Raw genomic sequence first — 24,118 nt, forward strand, 5'->3', positions numbered from 1 at the left:
GGCAGATAGTTTGACAATGATAGATATATGCACATATGACATTGCCATCTTTGTCTTCGTAGCCTTGTGGAGGAATGGATGGTTTGTTTTTTCTCTCAAGAAATGTGGTGAGTCAGTGCTTAAGTCTGATCTAACTTCACCGCAGTTGTCTGCTATTGTAACTCCATTGACTTAGGTGGATTCAGTGGTGAGATCAGAATCAAGAAAAGGGTACTTGACTTCTGTAGTCATAATGTATTTTGAACAGATTATAAGGAAATTGTTAAATGGCAACAGAATCCCATAAGAACTACAATGTTTTTATTCCAAGTGTGAACCATTAAGGATTTTTCCTGTACTTGCTTATCATGATTGAAAATTTGTATATTTACTTGCCTTGGTCTAACTAGTCTTTATCCTGAAAAAATATATAATGTTTAAAAACTGCAAGAGAGAGAGAATGAAAGAAGTTGAAAATAGCCTTCCTATATACTAGATCAGTTCAGAACCTCACAGAATACAGGATTTGGTAGTTTGGGATCTTAAGGCTGCTTAAGGAGAGTGTGGTATGAAAACATTTTATTATTTGTATTACAGTAGTGACTATGGGCCACCAGTCAGGATTGGGGCCTCATTGTGCTAGGAACTGTGTAAATATATTCTAAAACATGGTCCCTACCATATTCTGCATGGATTTGTTCTTGGCCCAATGCTGTTCAATATCTTTAAGAGTAATCTGGAAGAAAATATAAAATTATTGCTTTTAAAAGTTGCAGATGATTCACATTGATGGAGTAGTAAATAACTATGGGAACAGATCAATTATACAGATCCAGCTGTATTGCCTGGCAGGCTGGGCTCATTTGAACAACATATGTTTTAATATAGTTACATTTTAATATGGCTAAATGTCAGTCACACTTACGAGATGGGAGACCGTATTCTAGAATGCACTGGCACAGAAAAGGGCTACCCGTTGAATATGAATTCCCAGTGTGATACTGTAACAAAAAGGGCAAATGTGATTCTTGTATAAACAGGAGAATATCAAGAGGAGTCAGGAGGTAATATTACATCTGTATATACCAACAGGGAGACCATTACTGGAATATTCTGTCCAGTTGTGGTGTCAAAACTTCAAAAAGGATGTTGGCAAATTAGAAAGAGGTCAGAAAAGAACTACAATGATGTTTCAAGGTCTGGAAAAGATAATGAGAGACTAAAGAAGCTCAATCTATATAGTTTATCCAAGAGAAAGTCAAGAGGTCACTTGATCATGATCTACAAATACCTATATGGAAAAAAAAGATGGGTGATAGATGGCTCTTTAATCTGGCATAAAAAGACATAAAGAGATCCAATTGTTGGAAGCTGAAGAAAGACCAATTAAAACGAGAAGGAAGGCATATATTTTAACAGTGGGGGTCATTAATTGTTGGAACAAATTGTGAGTTTATAATAAAAAAGGGAAAAACAAGACAAACTTTAGATTATTACTTTCTCTAGTTTTCCCAGTGCATCCTGTCAGCTCATTATCATTTCTTAGATAGTAAGCTCCTTAGGGCAAGAACTATATTTAGCTGTGTCTTTGTAAGAGATATAAGGCTAGTTTCTGAACACTTTAATGAATTTGTCTCCACCTGTAGCAGACTATAAAAAACAAACTTGACTGCTGATTTGCATAAACAAGGTGCTAGAGTGGCTGCTGTTTTCTGATTTTACTACTTTTTGGTTTTAATTTTAAAGGGTTTTTATACAGGTTGTTTTTCTTTAGTTTGACCTGGGCTTTGTATTTGGTGGAATGTGTTATTGCCTGTTGGTCAACCTAACTTTAAAAGGAATGGAAGAAGACAGAGTCCTTCAAGTGACCAGTAAAGAAGACAGTCCTATGAGGAGGATTGATGCTGATTTTCTTTGCTCACAATATTGGAAGAAAACTGCTTGGCAAAGAAGATATGGTAATCCATAACTTGGTGTATCCCAGGAGGAGCCAGACGATACTACAGATAAAATTTTCAAAAGGGCCTAAGCGACTTACGAACCTACGTTCTATTGAAAGTGATTGGAACTTAGGCTCTTAATCACTTAGGTAATTTTACCGTACATCTATCTGGAGTGAAGGTACTTTGTTGGCAAAACTTTTGTCATTCAGGGTGTTAAAAAAACACACCCCGAATGACAAAAGTTTTACTGACAAAAAGCGCCAATGTGAACAGCGCTTTGTCGGCAGGAGCACTCTCCTGCCGACAAAGCTGCTGCTGCTCATTGGGGGTGGAAGTTTTTTGTCGGCGGGAGACCTCTCTCCCGCCGACAAACGGCAGCTACACTGTGCGCCTTTTAGCGGCACGGCAGTAGCGGCACAACTGTGTCAGTAAAAGCTGGGTAGTGTAGACAAAGCCTAAGTTATGGCAAGCTGCCTATGGATTGCAACGCTGCCCAGAGTCTCTTCAGGGCTGCCTTGCAACATAGCAACATTTGCTTCTCCCACCCACAGCCTCTCCTTACCCCTGAGCTTGTGAGGGAGTCCCCAGAAGAGAGAGTTATGGCTGTCTTCCACTAAGCCTATGCTGGAGGAATCGTCCCTTGGGTGGATAGGGGGCCTTTACACCACTCTGGACCTTTTCTTTTTCATACAGGGGTTAGAGCAAGGATGAGAATCTCACCCAGAAGCACTGTGTAGAGTAGTTCTTGATCATAGTTCCTGATCTGTTGTGGCTGACGTGCTCAGCGTGACTCAGGGGAGGGCTTAAATGCTCCTCTAAATTAAACTGGCTGCAAATGATCCCAGGCCACAATGGCATTCCTTTCCCTCTGCACTAGGAAAACAAGAATTCCATTTTGAAAAAAGTCGGAGGTTTTAAAACTTATTTCCCTTCCTCGTTGTAACAAAAATCATACCTTTCAGAATTTTGTTTTTTAAAAGTCACACTCCTGATGTTAGGACACTCACCTGGGATGGGGTTAAGGCCCTGTTCTGAATCAGACAAAGCAAAGACCTGGTTTCCTACATCCCAGATGAGTGCTATGACCCATGGGCTACTGGCTGTTCTGGGGGGTACCATACGTGCTCTCTTTAGGGTGACCAGATAGCAAGTGTAAAAAGTCAGGATGGGGTGGAGGGTAATAGGTGCCTATATAAGAAAAAGCCCCCAAAATCGGGACTGTCCCTATAAAATACAGTCCCGATTTTGGGGGCATCTGGTCACCCTAGCTCTCTTTCTCTGGTTTTGGTCAGAAATTCCAACTTGGACCTGAGAAACAAAACAGATATGTTTCTGTGAAAAGCTTTGGTTTAAACAAATTGGCTTTTCTGACCAAAATACCCAAAGTTGTGTTTTATAAGATATATTGGTGTAAGGACAGTTTTGGCTGCCAGCATGGCACACAACGTCCCCAAGACAGCTGAGAATCGGGGCCATAATATTTTTACATTGCCTCTGCAATTGGTGTGGTTCAAATATATTTGTCTTGCTCTAAATATTTGTGAGAGTGTATCCATGTATTTCCACAGTGACTTCAAGATAGAAATAATTGCTGTTTTGGGGTAATTGGGCAGAGGTGATGCATGGGGGTGGGGATTCAGGATCATGTGCCCCCCAAGTTTTCTGTCAGGGTTTATATTTTGATTTTTATTTCTTTTGCGGACAGGGGGTTCAAAATATGTGCTCCCTCACTATCAACAGTTACATGTTGTCTCTGTAATTGGGCCACCAATGCCGTCTGCTCTCTCATAACATGTTGCAACATGAGCTGTCACCTTCCAGGAGGGAAAATATCTACCAGAGTTGTGCTCCACTTCTTGGTTTAGGGGGGATGGGGCAAGTGACTACAGGGAACAGGAGAGGCCATATGAGCCCTGTTCCCCAGCAAGCCTCTGACCTTCAAACACCATTAGTCAGATGCTATTAATATGGCCTCCCTATGACTTGCTGTTTCTGTCCATCTCTTCAGCTCTCTAGCTGAGCTTCAATCTCTGCTGTGGAAGAAGGTCATGTTTGGGTAGTCATGATAGAACAGGCTGATAGGGGAGCCTAGCCAAAGTGAAAGAAGGAGGGGAGGGCAGGTGAGAGGTACTCCGGACAGTGAAAAAGTAACTGGATGTGTGCCTCCTATCCCTTCAGTCATTTAATTTGTATTTGGTTTGTCTATCTTATCCACTCATTGTAAGCTCCAAGGAGCAGAGTGTGTCATCCTATGTGTTTGCTCAGCACCCAGCATGCTTTGAGTCCTACTTTAATACAAATAATATTAACAGTAATCTTGTACAGCATGGAGGACACTGAGAGCACAAAACTGAAAATAACCAGCAAAAATGTCAGAACAGGTCTATGAATCAACGTCCTTCTCCTTTTTCTAGAATAGATGACTCTGAGCCATTGAGTTATGTGTTGTTTTGTTTTGCTTTTCCTGTGGAGTTGACTAGGGCAGGCAGGATTTTGTAATTCTCATTTCCTGTACAGATAGCACCTTCAACTTTTATAGTTTGTTTTTTGTCTCAGTCACAGGCCTTGGCTTTTGTTTTGGTTGGTTTAATGGTGAATGTGGGATAATGAAAGGAGTGTTTGACCTTTTTAGTTCTGTAATACTTGGTCAAGGTAATACTTGGTACACTGTTGATGTACAATATCCCATTAACCCTGGAGACAGAGTAGCAGATGAAGATCTGAACCTGTGAAAACTGTGACAAGGTCCATTTCCCCCCCCTTTGCAATGTCTCAATTTTCTTATATTTGGCATTTTCATGGCCGCTATTCATTATCCTTTCTATTTACGGAAGTAGTCTGGGGAAATTAGACTTAATAGAGGTGCAAAAATCACAAGGAGGAAAGAAGAGAAAAGTACGTTGGAAGGAAACTAAAATTAAAAGGTTATTTTGGTAACTGACACCTACAATTAGAGTGCAAGATAATTGTCATCTTGTCATGAAAAATAAACACAAATGGCAATGGTCCTTGAGTTACCACAGCCACAATTTTTTTTCCAGTGGGAGAAATGACTTACAATACCACAACTCGCTGCATATTCTTGCTATGAGATAGTGATGAATTATGTCTGCACTGTATATTGTGTTGTCATATGATCAAATAAAATGCATGCAAACCAAAGTTTAGAAATTATGCTATCCTCCCCTCAGAATCATCTTTCTGCTTTGTGGTAAGGCTGTGGCCTGACTTTATGGAATCAATGCAAGTAGTTATAAATAATGTATGAAAACTCCTACAAATTAAAAGTACCAGCACAGCACCATATAACAGAGAAAACATTGTGGTATTGTGTACTGCTCTGTAGAAAAATGCATAAATGGATTAACCCAGGTAGACCTTGGTGCCTGAGTAGAGCCCCAGTGGCAGTCTTTCTGAGACATAATCACAGTTAAACCAAAATGTAATGATGGTAATGGGTAGAGCTGGGCAAAAAAATAACTTTCATGAAAAAATTAAATATTTAAAATTAAAATTAAATTAATTAAAGAGAATTAATTTTTTTGTTTGATTTCAGTGGGGGAAAACCCCACTTTCTCTCACTTCTCTCCATCCTTTTTCCCCATTGCTGGAGATTTAAAAGAATGAAAGTGGGAGTTTTCCAACCACAAGTAAATGAGAAATTATGCCAAATGCATCATTTTGAATTTTCATCAAACAGGGAATTTCCAAGAAATCAAAAGGCTTTGTGTGAGACACTATGATTCAATTGAAACACCATTTTTGGATAATTTTTTGTTTGGTTAAAAGTGTTTTGTGTTTGGTTGAATAGTGGGACAGCAGGCAGGATTGGTCTGACTTTGTGGGACAGCAGGCAGGATTGAGGACAAAACCTTGATTTTTTTCAGTACAGCTTCTGTGTTCCAGAGGGTCCTTCTATAATTGTTTTGCCTGGTGTGGCTGTGAGAACCCTCTGTTTCTGGATGAGCTCAGCAACATGCCTCTCTGATGCTTTTAAATGTGAACAGCTTTGGACATGAAATTACCTGTGTTCGTTTTCCACCCAGAGTTCCAAAGACAGATTCTTACCTCCTGCAGTTCCCGAGTGCATGTTCCGAAGTTAGGGTTGGGAAAATGCAGCCTCTGCCAAGTGTCATGCCTTTGTCACATGAAGGTACAGAAAGTTTCCCTTGCCCATTGCTGCAGCCCCTTCAGGTATTCAGCAGGGCTCTGGGAATGCCCTGGGGTTTGGGCTGCTGTGTTTTGAACCTGGTTCTCCCACATCCTGGGAAAGTGCTCTTGTGATGGGGAGAGGCACCTCATTTTTATTTATTTATTTATTGTGAGAAAAGGGTTGGTCTGATGTATGCACCTAATTCCAGCAGAGGTTTCACACCTATGAATCCCAAGTGCAGACGGGTACCTGGCTTTTATGGTTCCCATTCTTAGCACCTAACAGTCCCCATACATTGTATAGGACCCTGAGCCTGCTGAATGGGCAGCCAGGCATCCTCTCTGCCCCCCTTCTTTGGGGGCTGTCTGCTCCTATTGCCATTCCCAGATGTGTGGATGGAACTGCAGAGAGGTGGCTGTGATGGAGGTCAGCACCCAAGCAGGGAAGATGAGGGACTGTGGATAAAGAAAACCAGGGGCTGGTGGGGTAGACAACAGTTGTGTTGGGAGTGAGGGAGGGAAAGAAGCTACTGGAAGGAACTAAAAAGGAGCAGGAGCTAAGGGAGGAGCAAGAGATATGAAAACGGGGTATGGAAAATGACAGGATTAATAGAAGGACTGGGTGATGCAACCCATAGCAACCTCCTCCATCCTCCAGTTTCTTTCCTGTCCAACAATGCCCCCCACAACACTCCTGTAGCTGCCCCTAACTCCCTCCATGCTGCTTCTGGCTCCCCGCAAGTCCTTAGCCCTCTCCAGAGAGATTTGGGCAATAAGGTCTTGCCTCTCTATGCCTGTTCCCATTGCTCTAGGGAATGCTGTAAGGCAAATTCAGACTCAATTCAACGCCTTTCACCAGCACTAAATCCATGCAGAGTCTTCAAATGTGATATTTATTTGTAAATATGCAAATTAGTTAATTAAATCATTAGCATAAAATGCCCCACCTGGGTTTGGACAAAATATCTTGCCAGCCTTAGAAAATGAGGCCTCAACTTGATCTTAGGCATTACCAGTAACTCTTGCTAAGTCTGGATGCATCCAAACAAAGGTGTGAGTTTCCCACATTGGCCTTTGCAATCTTCTCTTTCCTGGTTCCAAAGAAGAGAACTGCTACAGAATTCATGTATAAAAGGGGCATATGCCTTTACACTGTGCATGTAGGTAATATAAAGTGAGTAAACTTCTGGCATACAAAAATATGTAGTATTGTTTGAAAATTTACAAGCATAATAAAATTATTGTTATGCATTGCAAAAGGCTTCCTGACTGCAGCACTTTAAAGTAGCAACTGCAGTAGAATACTTGGTTTCCTTGAGATTCTGCAAGTTCTCACTATGCTGTAATGGTACCTTTTTTTAAAAGTATTATCTGACCTCTTTTCTGTGGCGCTGATTACTGTATCTCAGTCCCTCACAAACATTACTGAATAACATCTCTCTGAGACAGCAGAGTATTATTATTTCAATTTTACAAGGGGGAACTAAGGCACAAGGAGACCAAGGCCAAAATCTGTATTAACTTTGTGCATCTCAAGTGTTTGTGCTCCAACCTTATGTACCTGACCTGATTTTCTCATAGTATGTAGCATTTTTATAGCAGTTTGTGTTCAAATAACACATTATCTGATTAGTCCTCCCAACACCTGTGATGTAGGTGAGTGAGTATGGGTATTCCCATTTTGCAGATGGATGCATGTAGACGGAAAGCCAGTGACTTGTCCAAGGTCAGACAATTACTTAGTCATTCAGGCACCAGAAACTAGATCCACAAAGGAAACTAAGGCTTAGTGTTGCAAAGGCTAACTTTAGGCATCCTGTCGCCTTGTGGAATCCAAAGCCCCAAATCAGGTGTTCAGGGTCCTATACAATGTATGGGGACAGTTAGGTGCTAGGAATGGGAACCACAGAAGTCAAGTACCAGTGTCCACTTGGGATTCATAGGTGTGAAACCTTTGCTGGAGTTAGGTGCATACATCAGACCATTCCTTTTCTCTAAATAAATAAGAGGTGCCCCTCATAGCAAGAGAACTTGCCCAGAATATGGGAGGACCTGGTTCAAAGCCCCATTGTACCTGAGAGGAGCAGGAGTTGAACTCAGGTCTTGTGTGTCCTAGATGAGTGCACTAGCTACTTGGCTCCAGGGTTGTGGTACTAGGGGGGCACTGTGACTCTCAGCTTCGCCTGTTAAAGCTGTTCCACTCTGTATAAAATATTCATGGGGTCAAAGCGCAACCAAGAATGATTCTCTATCTCAGTGGTTAGTGCACTCTCCTGGGATGGGGGAGAGTCAAGTTGCACAGGCGACCTCCAATCTGGCATTTCCTAGCTTTTGAATGCCTGACTTTGCAATCTGAATAATATTTTTTCGACATAGTTTTTGTATGTAACTTCCTATATTTTTTTAAAGAAAAACTAATTCTACTATATACCAACCTCCCATGATGCATCAAGATCTGTATTTGAACCTTGGATCTTCACCACTGAAACAGACTTTTACCACTTGAACTAACAGACTAGCTGTCATGAGGAGAGGGCTGTTAGGCTCTGTGGACAAGCCCCTTAAGAAGGGCACTTAACAAACTGTTCTTCTGTCACCTTCAAGTGCTCTGTGTTCTGTAATATCTGCATACTGTGTGTTAACCCCTTCTCCCAACTTTGTGTCCCCTTGTTCCTCCCATGCTCTGTCTCTCTCTGGGGGTTCTGTATCTGTTTTCCCCATACCTATGCTTTCGCCCATGTTGCTGTGCCCCCCACTGTTCTGTGAGCTGTTGTAACCCCTCCTCTGTGTTCTGCATCCTCCAGATCATCTGTTTTCTCTGTGTCTTATAGAAGGTTCAGCTCTTTGTGGAATTCTTTAGTGAGGCTTGTGGGCAGGGCATATGTGCAGACATTATGTGTAGCCTTATGATTAGTTTGGGTGCAAAATGCACTTGTTACTAATAGCAGGTTCCCCATGCACTGCAGTTAAGGAACTCTGGCCAAATAAAGAGTTAGACAGTTTATCACAAGATGTATATTGCTAAATCTTCTGACCACGACTAATGCTAACTTTTATTAGACCTAATGTGTCCTTATGCTCACTATTATTACTACTAGGCCTCAAGGTAAATACTAGGTTTTAGGCTTACTGCAAAGCCCATTTTAAAATTATCATTTTCCTTTGCTTATCCCTACCTATATTATAGTTTGTTTCATTTGCACTAATTTAGCAAGATATAAATGGTTATTTACCTGATCGTCTGAGCTCAAGTTATGGGTCAAAGATCAACAGAAGCTTCAGGGTTTTTGGGGGTGCTGTCAGAAAAAGCTTTGTTCCCTGAAAACACACGCAGGAATTGGTGACTTTCAGCCAAATCTTAATGACTTTACATGTCTCTGGCCCCAAAGTAATCTATCTGTCTGATTTCAACGAACTACTGCAAACAGTGATGGTGGTGGTGGAGCTATTAACAAAAAAAAGGTGTCAATGAAAAGTATTAAGCAACTAAATATGTGGATTGCTACCACCCCCTCCTTCTGCTCCCCAGTATAACATATCACTTCACCCAATTTTGAAATATACGACTTGTGGGTGGAAATACAGCAAGTGTTTAATGGGAAGTTTAGCACAGGAAATGCAAAGTATCTAACCAATGGAAAATGTATGAGGAATTTAGACAGAATATAATGACTAGAATTCCATTGTGACCAGGACACTAAGTTTAGTACCCATTCTATTGGATGATCCATGGGAATTTTTTCATAACTGCAAGGCCAGAAGGGACCATTCTGATCACCTAGTATGTCCTCCAGCATCACCTAGTATGTCCTCCTGCGTAACCATAGAGCTTCCCCAGAATATTTCTCGAGCATAGCTTTTAGAAGAACATCCAGTCTTGATTTTTTACTTTACATAACAAGAAGTCAGAACCATGGCTTCGTATTTCATTTAAAAGATGGCCCCTCCATAGTCACAGTGCCCCTTAGCATCATAGAGGTGCACATGTAAGTTATTTATACCACATCATTAGTACTACTTCCTGCAGGACTTGTGCATTCCATATAGGTTTCCCACCAAAGTACTAACCAGGCCTGACCCTCCTTAGTGTATGGGATCTCATGTGCTCAGGCTATAGATGAAATGATTGAAGCTAAGAAAGGTTCAACAGATCTGTGCTTGAGAAGACCATGCTAACAGGGCTCCAGCATAGTTTTCTAACGTGCCTGTAACGTGGATTTTAAAGTACTGTAGTGTAGAAGTCAGACAGGTTAATTACTTTCAAACCATGTCACTTTCCTTCATGTGGTCTAAAAATGTATAGCGTGAACAGGGCCAAAGACAAAGTTTGATGGCTGCCAGTTGGATGTGATAGAAGGTTACAGAGAGATTACACCATAGAGGAGAATGGCATTTGAGATAAGGATAATCTTTTACATAAACTTAACTCTTCCAAGAGACAAGATGGGTGAGATAATATCTTTTATTGGATGGACTTCTTGAAGTTGGTCCAATAAAATATATTACCTCACTTGCCTTGTCTCTGTATTATCCTGGGACTGACATGGCTACAAAAACACTGCATTAACTCTTCCAAGTCAGTTTGGATGTATGAGTGATTAGTACAGTAATCAACTGCTGGTTACCCGAGTGTTCAAAGATCACCATGATTTCCTGAACTGGTTCAGCCTGTGTCTGCTACTGACGGCAGTGAAATACAATATGCACTGATATGTTTTTAGTAAAGAGCACATGTATCTAGAATAACTTTACTGTTCTGTGTTTTTCAGGACAACACAGTAACCATGCAAGGACTTCCAGCTTCTGATACCTCCTCTGAAAAACTGAATCCCACCCACCAAAATATAGGAGCTGTTCAAATGAGGATCAAAAATGCCAACAGCCACCATGACAGGCATAGCCAAAGTAAATCAATGATCCTTTCTGAGACTGTGAAGGTCAAAGAACCTGTAAGTAAAATTCCACGAGTGTTTCCTGGTCTGATTTTTGTAAAACCAAATTATTATCTTCAGGCTTATTATTAATTCTTCTAGAAACCCTTGCAAGTAGGAACCCATACAGGCAGTAAGAAATGTCACTTTTTTCAAATAGCATCACCAGTTATTAAAGTAAAACTGTTTAATCCAAAGAAATATCGTGGATTTGGTGCTAGCACCTTTAATGACTAATCAGGATCTCCACTCTCATGCTTCAGCGTAATAAAAAATGAAGCTGTGCAGGTGTATAGTGCTTACGTTTCCTAACATTTTTTTTATCACTTCTAAAAGCCAGAGGCTAAAATCAGACAAAAGGAGTAAAACAGACATTAAAACTCTTTGAACAAAGGGAAACTTTGCAACCCACACACCTAAAATAGTCTTGCTGTAGGAATCACTGTTTTGCAGAGCTCTGATACTGAACTTATCTTAATATGTTAACTGTGAACAGAGTTGAGACATTTTTATCCATTAAAATGATTTAAAATAAAATAGTTAGTGATGAACTTTATTGCCAATTATGTCCCTGCCCCTGTACTCATTCTGAGCTACTAAACAGACTGATTGGTATGAGTCTCCCCTGGTTAATTTTCTTCTGTAATGGTGGCAACTTGCAGCTGAGGCCATATGATGTTACAAAATTATTTATGCAATGTTAGCTACTTTTTTGGACTCCAGATCCATTTTGTTCTCAGTGAATGCGAACGAGTTAGGTTAGCTGGGGACAGACCCCCAAGACTCAGTCAGTCTTCACAGCCATTCATTGCTGTTCTGTTAGAGAGCTGAATATTTCATAGGAATCCATTATACTAACCGAGTTATTAAATGGAATAAGCTTGCTATAGAAATTGTATTTTTCCTGCATTATTCACCCCGAGTTCAAAGGCAAAATTAACCCACAACACTTTCATCAAGGTAGTTTGAAAAGTATATGATTTTAATCATTCTTTTTATTTATTTACTTACATGAATTTAGCTCAGGGAAGCAAATCATCATATTTCTGTACTGAAAACATTGCTTTAGATCATGGCAACTGATGAGAGATTCATTTCTGTATGTTTACTTTCCAATTTAAAAGTATCATTTGCCTCAGACACATTGCACATATTGCTTTGTTTTTATCCTAAGTGAAATGTTCCTCAGTTATGAACTTGAAACAGTGTTTACAGTAATTTATTGGAAATACTATAATGCATTATCAGTAAGAACTGTACCTTTGAAAAAGTTTAAAAGTTAAGTATATTTAATGATGCCTAACATATTTTATTGGCTGTGTTTAACAAACGGCACTAGGCTGCAGTTGTTTTTGACAAGCATGAAAACATCACAGCATGAGACTGCAAAAGGAATTATGTAGAGAAATTACAAGTGATCCATCTCTCAATGAATTATCCACCTCAATAGCCTGCAGAACTCAGCTACCAATTAACACCTACTTTATTACATGTTGGGATGTACTTAATAACTTTCATGTGTTTATGCACTATTACCTTGACTGATGCCTCTTGTACAATTAGGCATAATTGGCATATCAATATGCAAAAGTTAAAAGGATTAACCCTCTTAAAACTAATGAGCATTTCTGTATCCAGCTGCTAAATGAGACAAAATTAGCATTTTTCACTTTTGGGCAGGATTTTATCATGCAGTTTCTCATTGTTGATATTACCTTGTTACATAACTTTAGTTTTGGGGGTAGTATGCTGGACTGTTACAGAGCAAGGGTTCTAAAAAGTTAAATTAGACATAAATATTCACTGCTGCATTCCCATAACCATAGCAGGTAGAATGTATGTTCATTAGTAGGGAGCTGAAAAGTTGCTTTGTGTTACATTTGTTTAGTAGCTAATTATAAGAAGTGGTATTTTGCTCAGTATATGTCATTTTACCAAGCAAACTTGGCTCCAATATCATAGATTGAAAGCTTTTCATGCTACTGATTTCCTTTCTGTTTCTCTTTTTGCCACGCAGAATTTTCTGACTAGATATTGACATACTGAAAAGTATTTTGGCATATTTACTCATATAAGCCTGTTAAAGTCGTTTGCTAAAGCCAAACTAAAACCACAATTCTTAAACAAGAATTATTGAAATATATTTTTAAAGTGTAGTGTTATTTTAATGTAAAAAATTTACCAAAATATGTGTATCACTTTCATGTTGACATATCAGATCCTCCATGCCTGATTAGTAAAGGATTTTGGGGGAGGACATGAAAGGGAGAAGATATAACCTTTGTCTGTGAAGTGCCTTGAAAAAGTGAAGAGTTCTTTATTCTGGTTGTTTTGAGTAATGTATTCTTGTTTTGTAGTTTCTGGGCACTTAAGTAAACAACCTTCAGTTTTTCATCCAAAGGAGTATAGATCAGAGCTTAAAGGTACATATACCAACATATCAATTGAATCTTATTACACTGTGTTGCAGGGCAAAAAAGGACTTATGCTGTTTTATATCAGTTGAGAATCTGATTCTCTGTTAAGATACTTGGTGTGTGTGGGTGTGTATGTCATTGGTTGGGCTTATCAAATGTTTGGAAACATTTTGTATTGGTTTCACATAAACTGTATTTCTTTGTTTTCAAATGTTAGTTTGAACTCATAAGAAGCTCCATGTTACTAAATTACTTCAATTATGGAAATGCATTAGGAATATCTACTGATCTCTGATCTGTTAATAAATACATTTCTCTTTCTATTGATCCTGGGCCAAATCTTCCTTGCCTAACTCATGCAAAACCCATTCACTTCAGCTGGAGTTTTGTGTAAGTTGAGGCAATTCAGGATTTGGTGCATTTTGAACAGTTAGAAAATTATTACTAAAATATGTTTGGAAAAAAATAAAACACATTTATGAAGGACCTCTAGTAGTGATTTGTAGCGAAGAGACTACATAATTTTGTCTAAGTGATTTGTGGCATTCTACAGTATTCAGTGCTGTGTTGTGTGCACACCTTGGGCTCTCCTTTTGAAGATGAACAGATTATTTTCTATAGTGTGACAATGGAGGATATGCAGCGTACGTCAGTAAGGCCATATGAACTGTGCATTTTGTAGTAGTAAAGATGTTGAATGTGTAATAGAGAAGCTAGCTGATGCGAAAGCTTAGATGCTCATGTCTTTTAGTTTGCGATATTTACAATGGAAATGCTCGAGTATTCTACAGAGGTTGGAACTGATATTAATGTAGAATTTAAAGAGCACAAATCTTGAAGCTGGACACAGACTGTAGTACACAAGAGCTCTTTCAGTGTTTAATATTAGTATCTCAACCACCAATGTACATCAGTATTTCTATCTTTTAAACCCAGATAAATGCATTTTGTTTCATTCAGAGCAAATTCACCAATGAAATGTCTTTTTTTATTGGTGTTTAGATTAAGAATTAGCGTCTATCTTAGACATTCCAAAATGCTAATGTATTAGAGTTCTTTTTGATTAAACAGACTTTGTTGGTTTATTTAGCTCTCTGATACATTATCAGGGAAGCAGGAAGCAATTTTCTTTTGTTTCTTACTCCAGTCCTGTGATCATAGAATACTTGCCAAAGTTATGACTAGCCAAAAAAACAGAAATAAAATAGCTAAAAATACAAGCCTTCTGTTTAGCAGAGTTTTTGAGCCATGTTATGAGATTGCAGGGCTTCTATATGTTTATTTCAAATCAATCTTATAGTCAAGTTTGAGGCTTTGTATAGATTGTCCTGAAGTAGATCCTGATATTTAATTAAAATGACACTAAATCACATTGAATTGATAAGACTTGGCATCTCAAACAAAGGTAATTGCCCGTATTGGTTTTGTACAAAAATAGAGCTGCTTGGAAAATGTGCAGCCAACACAGACTGTCAACTCCATTTATAGATCAATATGTGAAAACCATTGATCAGGCAGGCATGTGTAACAGTAACACTTTGCATTTATTTGTTGTTTTTATAGCATGTTAAGACTTACAGGATTATCGGCTTCCAAAATATTTTGACTTCCTCATAAATATGTTATCTGTTTAATGTTCATTAAAAGACAGACTGCATCCTTTCTAAAAATGTTTTTAGTTTCATGATATTTCTCTTGTTGCTGTAGGAAGTTTTAGCTGAAAATGGATTATTTCCTTCTCTGTAAGATCATTGGCGCTCATTTTTAAAATAGTATATTAGTGGAAGTTTTTGAAGATTTGTTTTTCCTTGTACTTTCTTCTTTTTTTTTCCTGGAGAAGAACAGGCATTGACAAAAATGTTCTCTCAACAAGTAATTGCTTAATTCATTAAGACATTCTCCTCATTCACAATACTATAAATTATAAAAAATAAAATCTATTTATTTTGTTCTAAAAAGGTCTGTTCACACTTGACTCTCTTCAGACTTATGTCTCATAGATATCTATCTATCTATCTATAAAGAGAGAGAGAGAGAGAGAGAGAGAAATATCTACATCAATATTGATATATACACATACACACCTAAAGATATACATAGACATTTTTTTCTTTGGCTATCAATAAAAAATATGGTAAACACCATTAAAAGGGAACGGTTTTGACTCCTGAGTATCTGAGGTAATTCAGTTGTTGCGTGTTCAAAAAATAGTACTAGAATATTAGGGATAGAAATATGAATGTACCTCAGATGACACAATGTGATAACTGTTAGTAAATGCTTACTTTTTAATGGCAACCACTTTAATTTCACCAAGCATGTAAGTATTATATATAAAATAAGTAGATTTGCGTTAAAGCAGTGACTTGTATGAAAGTAATTCCAGTCCTGTTTCTCCAGCAAGATTGTTCGTGGAATCATAGAAGTTAGAAATGGAAAAGATATGTTATATAACCCATTCTTTTTCCTACCATTGAAGGAAAATAAAACAGAATTTTCAGATACCTCATCTCTATGTTCTACTCTGTGTAGTTCAAATATATTTTATGTCATCAAATCAAAATGGCATTTTACCTCTATTCTCTGTTGTACAGTAGAATATTGTACATATAAAATGTTCACAAATTATAAGTAAAGTCATAATTCCTTAGGCTCCAATTCTTCAACTACTTTTACATATGTTAACTTTAAGTATGTGACTAGTCAACTGAAGTCAATAAGCATTTGTAGGAGTAGGACCTAAGGCCTGATCTACACTGGGGGGGGGGGGGATCGATCTAAGTTATGCAACTTCAGCTACGTGAATAACGTAGCTGAAGTTGACGTACTTAGATCTACTTACCGTGGTGTCTTCACTGCGGTAAGTTGTCGGCTGACGCTCTCCCGTCAACTTCGCCTGCGCCTCTCGCCCGGGTGGAGTACCAGAGTCGACGGGAGAGTGTTCGGTGGTCGATTTATCATGTCTAGACTCAATCGCTGCCCGTCGATCCAGCAGGTAATGTAGACAAGCCCTGAGTCTTTACTTCAGCAAAATTGCATTGAAACCAACTGCACTTCATAGTGCTGGACTGGGCCCACATATTGGTTTAGAAGGAAAAACTAAGGTTTTGAGAAATTAGAGTCAAGATTAAAAGGTAGATTGAACAATATAATTTTCTCTACTGCCATTTTAGATGACCCACTGATTTTTTATCAAACTATTTTTTGTCAGTTATATTTTCATTTTTTTTCACATGTGGAAAGCAAGGCTTAGGAAGGCACCTTTGTTTTCTAAAATAGAATTTTTGAATGTCTTTTGTTTGTGTATTTTGTTACTGTGTGTGTGTGTGTGTTGTCTGTATATGTGTATTTTATATTTATATTGTAGGTACCAGAACTGAATTGATCTTGGCTAAAAAGGTGCATGTTAATTTTATTGTTAAAATCTCCATCTGTCTATATTCAAAGCAATTTCAGTATAACATTTCAGCTGCATAACTTGAGAGACAACATCATAAGATCTTGCAGAAAAAGAAATAAGCAGTACCTATTTCTTTTTGAAAAACGGACTAAATTCATTTCAGCTCTGCTGCGGAAGTGGTGAATGTAACCAGTTTGTGGTGTTTGCTAAATCAAACTGAAGTTCAGACAAGATATTATATGAATTGGAATTGCTGATTTTTGACTTTTACTCATTGTGACACATGGATAGGAAAAAGGTTCAGAAACCTCCAGTGTGGTTGGTTTTTTCCTTCAATCATACATTGTCTCATGCTGTGAAAATCTTCACCCTATTTACTATGTACAAATTGGTCTTGCCAAAGGTTCTGAAAGTTTACTACTTCCGTTTAGATACTAACACTTCAAAGAAAGATGCAACTCTACAAATTAGTGTATGTGTATAGACTATTTTAACCTGAACCTAAATAAATTCATTTATACTTTACTACTGATTGAAAAGTGCCATAAAGGTACATTGGATACATTTTTTTAAAAGTTAGTGCTCTGATTACTAATTTGAATCAAAAATGCTAACCTTGTTAGCATCTGGACTTATTTCCATAATAACAACCCCTTCAGAACCTACAAAGTAATGAATAATTGACAACAAATGAAATGTTTTGATAGTTGTCGGCACAAAGCATGTTTAATGTTTTGTGTTGCTTCCTAGCTAATTATGTAGATGACACATTTGTCAGACCTTGACTGCCATTAGAAACGTGTTTCCAGAGGGGAGAAAAACAGGCTATTCATAGAGTAATTAACTAGAATGCTCAATGACCTGTGAGAGATTCAAATGGCTGCCAGTTCAGACATTGTTTTGTTACAGAAGCAGAGGGGTAATTAAAATTCCAAATTACAGTGCTATGATGAAGCATTTGTTTGTTGACAGTATACTCTTACTCTAGTTTGTTAATTCTTTTTTAAATTGCTTCTAATCCATTTTATAGCTTTAGGAGTTCCGTCTTTGAATTTACTGACAACTAATATTATGGTAAATTGTTCTTCAGTGGAGTACTGCAGGCTTGGCAGTTTCATGGGAGCACAAGGTGGGTGGGATAGAATAGCTTTTCTTTCTCTAAACTGACATACCATGTGCTGTCATTGAAACGAACTAACACAGCACATCTTGTGAAATGATATGTTCATAATTCTACATTAAGAAAGATGTCTAGTTATAGGAGGAAATGATTCAGATAAAGTAATAATAATCAAACAAATTGACTAAGGTGTCCTAAAACATTACAGCAGAGCTCTAATATTCTTTAAATGACGATGATCATTTAAGCAAACATTTTGGGAAGCTGAGATCTAGTTGAAAACAGAGGATCATAAGGCAATGGTCTGCATGAAGAAACCTAACACATAGCATGAAGAATGGTATATGTCATAAGAGAAGATTATATCTTTGCCAACAACCTTCCTAGGCAATAATGGATATGACAGCATGAGATGTCTTTTTAGTAAATATGAGGATTGTTTGCAAATCCAAAGTGGTAAAGTTTGCTAAACAATGAATTAAATGCAAGCCCAAGTGAAATATGTATTTACTTTGCCAAAAGTGAGAATATGGCTTTGTTAAAAAGATCTGACAGAAGTAACATGGTGTTTGATGCAGGGGAGCTGACAGCGGCATGGAGTGAGCGCTGATTATCCTGAAGACACTGTCAGCTAGGATTGATTTCCACTTTCTCCGTTTATGTAACGGTTCCTGTAATACAGCTGACCCCGAATCACGTTACCTTGTCATTTCTCTGCATGGATCAAGAAGAGATGAGCTGAAAATAGCTAGGCACTGACCTTGAACTTGCTAGAAAAGTGAGAAGTGACAGTGGTGGTTTTTGTGTGTGTAGTTCATGTACAAAGATTAAGCTCAACTGTTATTCAGTTGAGTTCACTGCAGCAGCACAAGGGGGCAGAGCAGTACTAGAGATTACAGGTAAAGTAGATACTTTAGTTGCATTTGATTTTTACAGAAGTTCAAGTCTGTGCCAAACAGCTCTCTTGTTTTTAAATTTGGGAGATGCTCTAAAGAAGAATAATTGATTAATCAAAATCCTTATATTTCCATAATCTGTAATTTTAAAGCATAATTAATTATAAGGGTTACTGAATACTGATATACCTTTTTAATGAATAATTTAAAAAGTTTTCCATCACAGTATGTTCCACATAAAGATTTCCCCTCCAGTTCCTCCAATATTTAGTGAGAGAATAAGGTGTTTGTACTGCTATAGTAGTAGATCCATCTTAGCCTTTTGGAACATTTATCAAATGTGAATTTATTCCTCAAAAAATATACAAGTCATCTATGGTTTCAAAGGAAACAATTTAGCTGAAATATGTTCATTACAAAAGTACAAGTTGGTAGAAGGCACACAAATAAGGAGGACATGTAGTTGAGTGGGGCGGTGGTGTCCCAGGTATGATTGTTCTTGCTTTGTGTATCTGCTGGACTTAACCATGCCTTAGGGGAAAAAATTGAAAAGTAGGTTATAAATATTATCAGCATCTACCAAAATGACTGTGTAAAAACAAAAACAAACCCTTCACTTATTTTGTTTTACGTTTTCTTTGTTTAATTCTTATCAACTTCTTTGCACTAGTACCCAGGCCCTAACCTATGGAGTTCCATGTGTGGAATGCTGTTTCAGAATTCCCCACCGTGGAAAATATTCAGGAGCTGACACTTGTAAAAGGATCTGTCTGTTGTTGGTTCTCTTACTTCGGTCACTAGAGCTTCAGGCAGGAAAACACACACACCACATAAGATGTCTGGCTGCAGTTCCCCTCTTGATTTGGTGAGCAGGCTTTTGGCAACATCAAGGCATACATGCCTGCTGAAAAGTCTGTGACCCCCAGTCATCATCTAAATCCTTAAATCCTATTCTGAGGCATTGGCTTGAGCATACATGCTCTGGGCTTGACACACATGCCTTCTGACTTACAGCTCCTGAGGACTCACATGGTTTCTCTCAAGTACTACTTTGTTCTTCTCCTTATCAATTTTGGGGTGGAGCTACAGCACTCTGGACCTTAAAGCACAAAGATTTCCCTAAAGGGATTATTAGATACCACTCTGGAGGTACAACCTGGTTCAAAGGTGTTGGCTGCAGAAATCCTTCCCCAGAGTTTTTCCTCCTTTGATCGTGCAATGCTTTTAATAAGGGACCCTATTCCCTGACATCCCAAAATTCATTTTATTCTTACCATCTATTTAATTGCCCTCTCAGGTTTCTGTAGCGAAACAGGGAAGTGTTTTATCCTTCCTTAGAATCCCTCACTTATTTGAGAGTGGGTAAAGTATACATCAGTTTTCAAAGAGTATATTAAAAATTGACAAACAGCAGCATCTCTGAACAGTAAAACTCATGGAAAAACATTATTTTTGAGATTAATGCTAGTTGTTCAAGATTAGGAAATGTAGTGCTGCACTAGCAAGTTAACAATATTCATGCATTACCCCCTCTTAAATTATTGAATTTTGCTATTACATATAATTAAATGGTGCCTTGCAAAATTTCCATTATGGGAGTAGGTGCATAGGATATGCACGAGGGTCATATTGACTAAATTTGTCCCAGGTAAGATTATGGAATAGTTACTGTTTAATCATTTTGTTGTAGGTGACCTATGGTTAGAGCTGTACAACCTGTGTGTGATGAATCCACAACTCCATTAAACTTGTCTATTTTCATTACAAACTCAAAACTCAGACCAGGTTTATTGAAAGACTCTGTAAGGGTTGCAAATCTTTCAAATAAACCCAGTCCCAGTTTTGAGTGAAAAAGGCTGATTTATGGCTTTCTGTGAAAATTCTGTAAAATTTGTGTTTTTGATGTGAAACCAGGTGAAGTTTAACTGTTCCAGCTGAGTTTCTCTTTTCTCAAACCTAAACAATCTAAAACTCAGGAGGGGTCAATGCAAATGCAGGAAGCTCAGAACCTGCTTAACATAAACCTTTGCAAAGTGAAGTCATTCAGCTGTCACAGTTAAGAAACGGAATAGTCTGAGAGATTAAACCTAAGATTTTAAATAAATAGTAAACCTCTAATTATATTATTTCTTGTAGTTTAATATCTAACTCAAATTGAAATGGTGCCAGTGCTTTTGTGTCAACTTCACTGCTTAATAGGCCATTTGAAACAGCACATGCTTTGTGTGTGTGTGTGAGAGAGAGAGAGAGAGAGAGAGAGAGAGAGAAGTTTTTCTGCATCTGTTGTGAATATGCTGCTCTTTAAATATTCATTTTTTGTTCTCTGTCATGTGCTGGCTCCCAGCTAGCATGTATGGAGACATACTACTGGCACTGCATTCTGTATGCTGGAACTAAAATGTTACCAAGAAATACAAAACTAAAGCTTTTGGCCCCATTGCTGGAATGGGGATGTAAAGAAACAACATATCTGGCATTAGAGAGTGCACTTAATATTACATAAGTAGTATTTCAGTTGGATTCTATGCTCTTCATTTCTCCTCCTCTGGTGTGGCCTAGTAAAGAGGGCACTGGGCTAGCACTCGGGGGTCCTGGATTTTGTTCCTGGCTTTGCCACTGGCCTGATAGGTGAATTGGGGCAAGTCTCTTCACCTCGCTCTGTCTCAATTTTCCTATCTGTCAGATTGGGATGATGATGCTGTAAAGTGCTTTGAAATTTTCAGATGGAAAGCACTATATAGGAGCTAGATGCAATCTTACCCTTCAACCATGCTCACTCTCATAATGGTAAGTACATTAATGTAAAGTGGAATTACTCTACATTTACATTGGTATGTCTTGGAGTAGAATTTTGACCCATGTCTTTAAGTTGCCTTCATGTGCTGTTCTCCTATATCAGTATTTCACTACTCCAGATTTTTTTTTTTTTTTTTTTTTTAGTAAAAAAGAAAGGGTTTTGCTTTCTTTCCATCCACTTGACTTCAGTGCAAATGGGCCTTCCAGCTGTATCACTTTTTCCCCATGGCTTTCCACTTTCATAGTATATATTTGGAAATTATACTCCAACAATAATTTTATTTACAAGAGTTTTCCTTTGCAATATGTTAAAATAGATGCAAGGAGTGCAAATGACATGGAATGATTTTCCTTCCGCATTATTTTTGCTTAATCATTTACTGCAGCTAAATTGTGGTATCTAATACACTTCCTTTCAAAATGCCATTAGATTAGAAATACATAGGTACTGAAACTGAGATAATTATGTCAAACTTCCTACAGCTAGTTGTGGGCACCTGACCTGCTTTGTTTCCCACAGGGGAAAAGTAATCTCTGTTTCTTTAAATTTCCAATGAGAAGGGACATGTGTCTTCTTGCATTGAGTTACATTACATCACACCATGTGATACAAAGTGACCCAACACAACATGACAGGAGAGGTAAAGAAACAGTTTTGTTTTTTTATACTACAGTAGTGAAATAATTGTAATACTGAAATAATGAAACAATATTGAATTATTCTGGTCTGTCTTCAATATATGCACAACAAAGAGACACAGCTACCAGATGTTATTATTTAATATACAGAGAAAAGATTTAAAAACAGAAATTAGAATGCCCTTGTTAGACAAACAAATAACAGGAGAATCCTTCTGTCCTAAATCAGACAAAATTCCTTCTGAAGTCAGTGTCTTTTTTGCCTGAGTAAGAAGTGCAGGCCCAGGCCTAATAATATTAACATGATTTATAATATTTTTCATGATATTTGATGATCCTTTGTCCACTCATTAAGTGCTGAAAGAAATCCTTAGTCATCTGTGACTACACAGTTGTTACTGCGCTACACACTATGGTTCCTTTCCATTTCACATCCTGGGGTAGGGAGAGTGGAATTCAGATCCTCCTGTTCAAAGAACCCAGGCCTCCTACAAATGGAGTTGAAGGAGAATCTGAATTGTTAACAGTATAGAGCCTATGATACACATCTGAATAATTTTCTTCTATCTAGCAGAGGGCAGTGCTACATGTACACACTAGCTACTTCATGACAGTGCGGAGTATGGCTAAGATTTGGTGACAATTACCTCTAATTTTTTCATGATGAATGGTTACCTGACATATTTTGATATGAATTTGATGTGAATTTTGATTCAGTTAAGGTTCAAATAAACAGTTCTGTTATCCTTAAAAGCTCATTGTTCTTTGTGGTGAAGTCAGATTTCTACTTTATAATCTCACTGAAAAAAAAAAGTTTAAGAATTCAAGTGCCAGGTGGTTATTCTTTTCAGTAGCTGCTTCAACTTTGAGTTTTCCATTTTTATCAGCAAAAGATAAATTGGAAGTTCCTAGTGTTCCCAGTTTAGATCTTTTTTTAAATGAAAATGTAAATCTTGAATGGCTACCTGTAAACACTAGAACCTGAAGACATTTGGACATGAGTTAAACAAATGTTTAAAATGCAACCTGGTTGTAAAAGATCCAAAATAAGAGGTTATTCATTCCTGATTAAAAAAAAAAAATCCAGCAGTTGGGGTGGGGGAGAATAAGTGGCAGCTGGTTGTGGTAGACCAGTGGTTCTCAACCTATTTACCATTGTGGCCCACGTCCAATACTACCAGTATGACCCTGAGGATGTCACATGGGCCGCAGCTGTGTGCTGATTGGGCCACAGGTTGAGAACCACTGTGGTAGACTGATGAAGGGGAGAAAAGGTGAATAAGTGTTAGGGTAGGGTGCAGTGTAGGAAAGGTAGGCAAAGGAGTGATTTGGTAGGCAGATGGATCCAAAGAAGCTGTGTAGGAATAGGCCAGTTAGCTGCACAGGGGAACTGCAGCTATGTGTAGTTGAGAGGCTGTCTCACAGCTGGTGGAGAGGCTGAAGAGGCAGAATACAGGCATCTGGAAGGGCTAAAGACTTGGCTCAGGAGAGCTGGCTCTTCTGTACAAAGGTTCACATCAAGCTGGGAATGTTGAAACCCTTAGGGATTTTACACCAGTTATGTAAATTAAAGTAGCTCCTTATCTGCTCTAGCTTAGGTAGCCACCAGGTAGGTGCATCTGGCTCCCTGACACACCCTACCCCTCCTGTACCAAACAGCTCTTTGCCTTAAGGAAGATGCTACTCCTACATATATAATGATTTATACCATATCTACAACAGGACAGCACCTGTCCCAGGCTCCGGGCATCATTGATGATCTTAAATGAAATAAACTTACCAGTATATAGGTATATGTGTGAATGAAATACATCTACATGCATGTGTGCACGCACACACACATGC

The 24,118-nt window shown here is 38.2% G+C and overlaps 1 protein-coding gene across 1 annotated transcript in view; it reads left to right on the plus strand.

The window, feature by feature from the left end:
- ARHGAP15 (Rho GTPase activating protein 15) overlaps positions 1 to 24,118 on the plus strand; it is a 464,546-nt gene that overhangs the window by 10,849 nt on the left and 429,579 nt on the right. The window contains exon 2 of the mRNA XM_065413739.1: positions 10,844 to 11,023. Coding sequence (XP_065269811.1) covers positions 10,859 to 11,023 — 165 coding nt within the window. The 5' untranslated portion in view covers positions 10,844 to 10,858. The remainder of the gene's footprint in view (positions 1 to 10,843; positions 11,024 to 24,118) is intronic.

The sequence above is a fragment of the Emys orbicularis genome, chromosome 11 (assembly GCF_028017835.1).
Source record: "Emys orbicularis isolate rEmyOrb1 chromosome 11, rEmyOrb1.hap1, whole genome shotgun sequence".
NCBI lineage: Eukaryota > Metazoa > Chordata > Testudines > Emydidae > Emys > Emys orbicularis.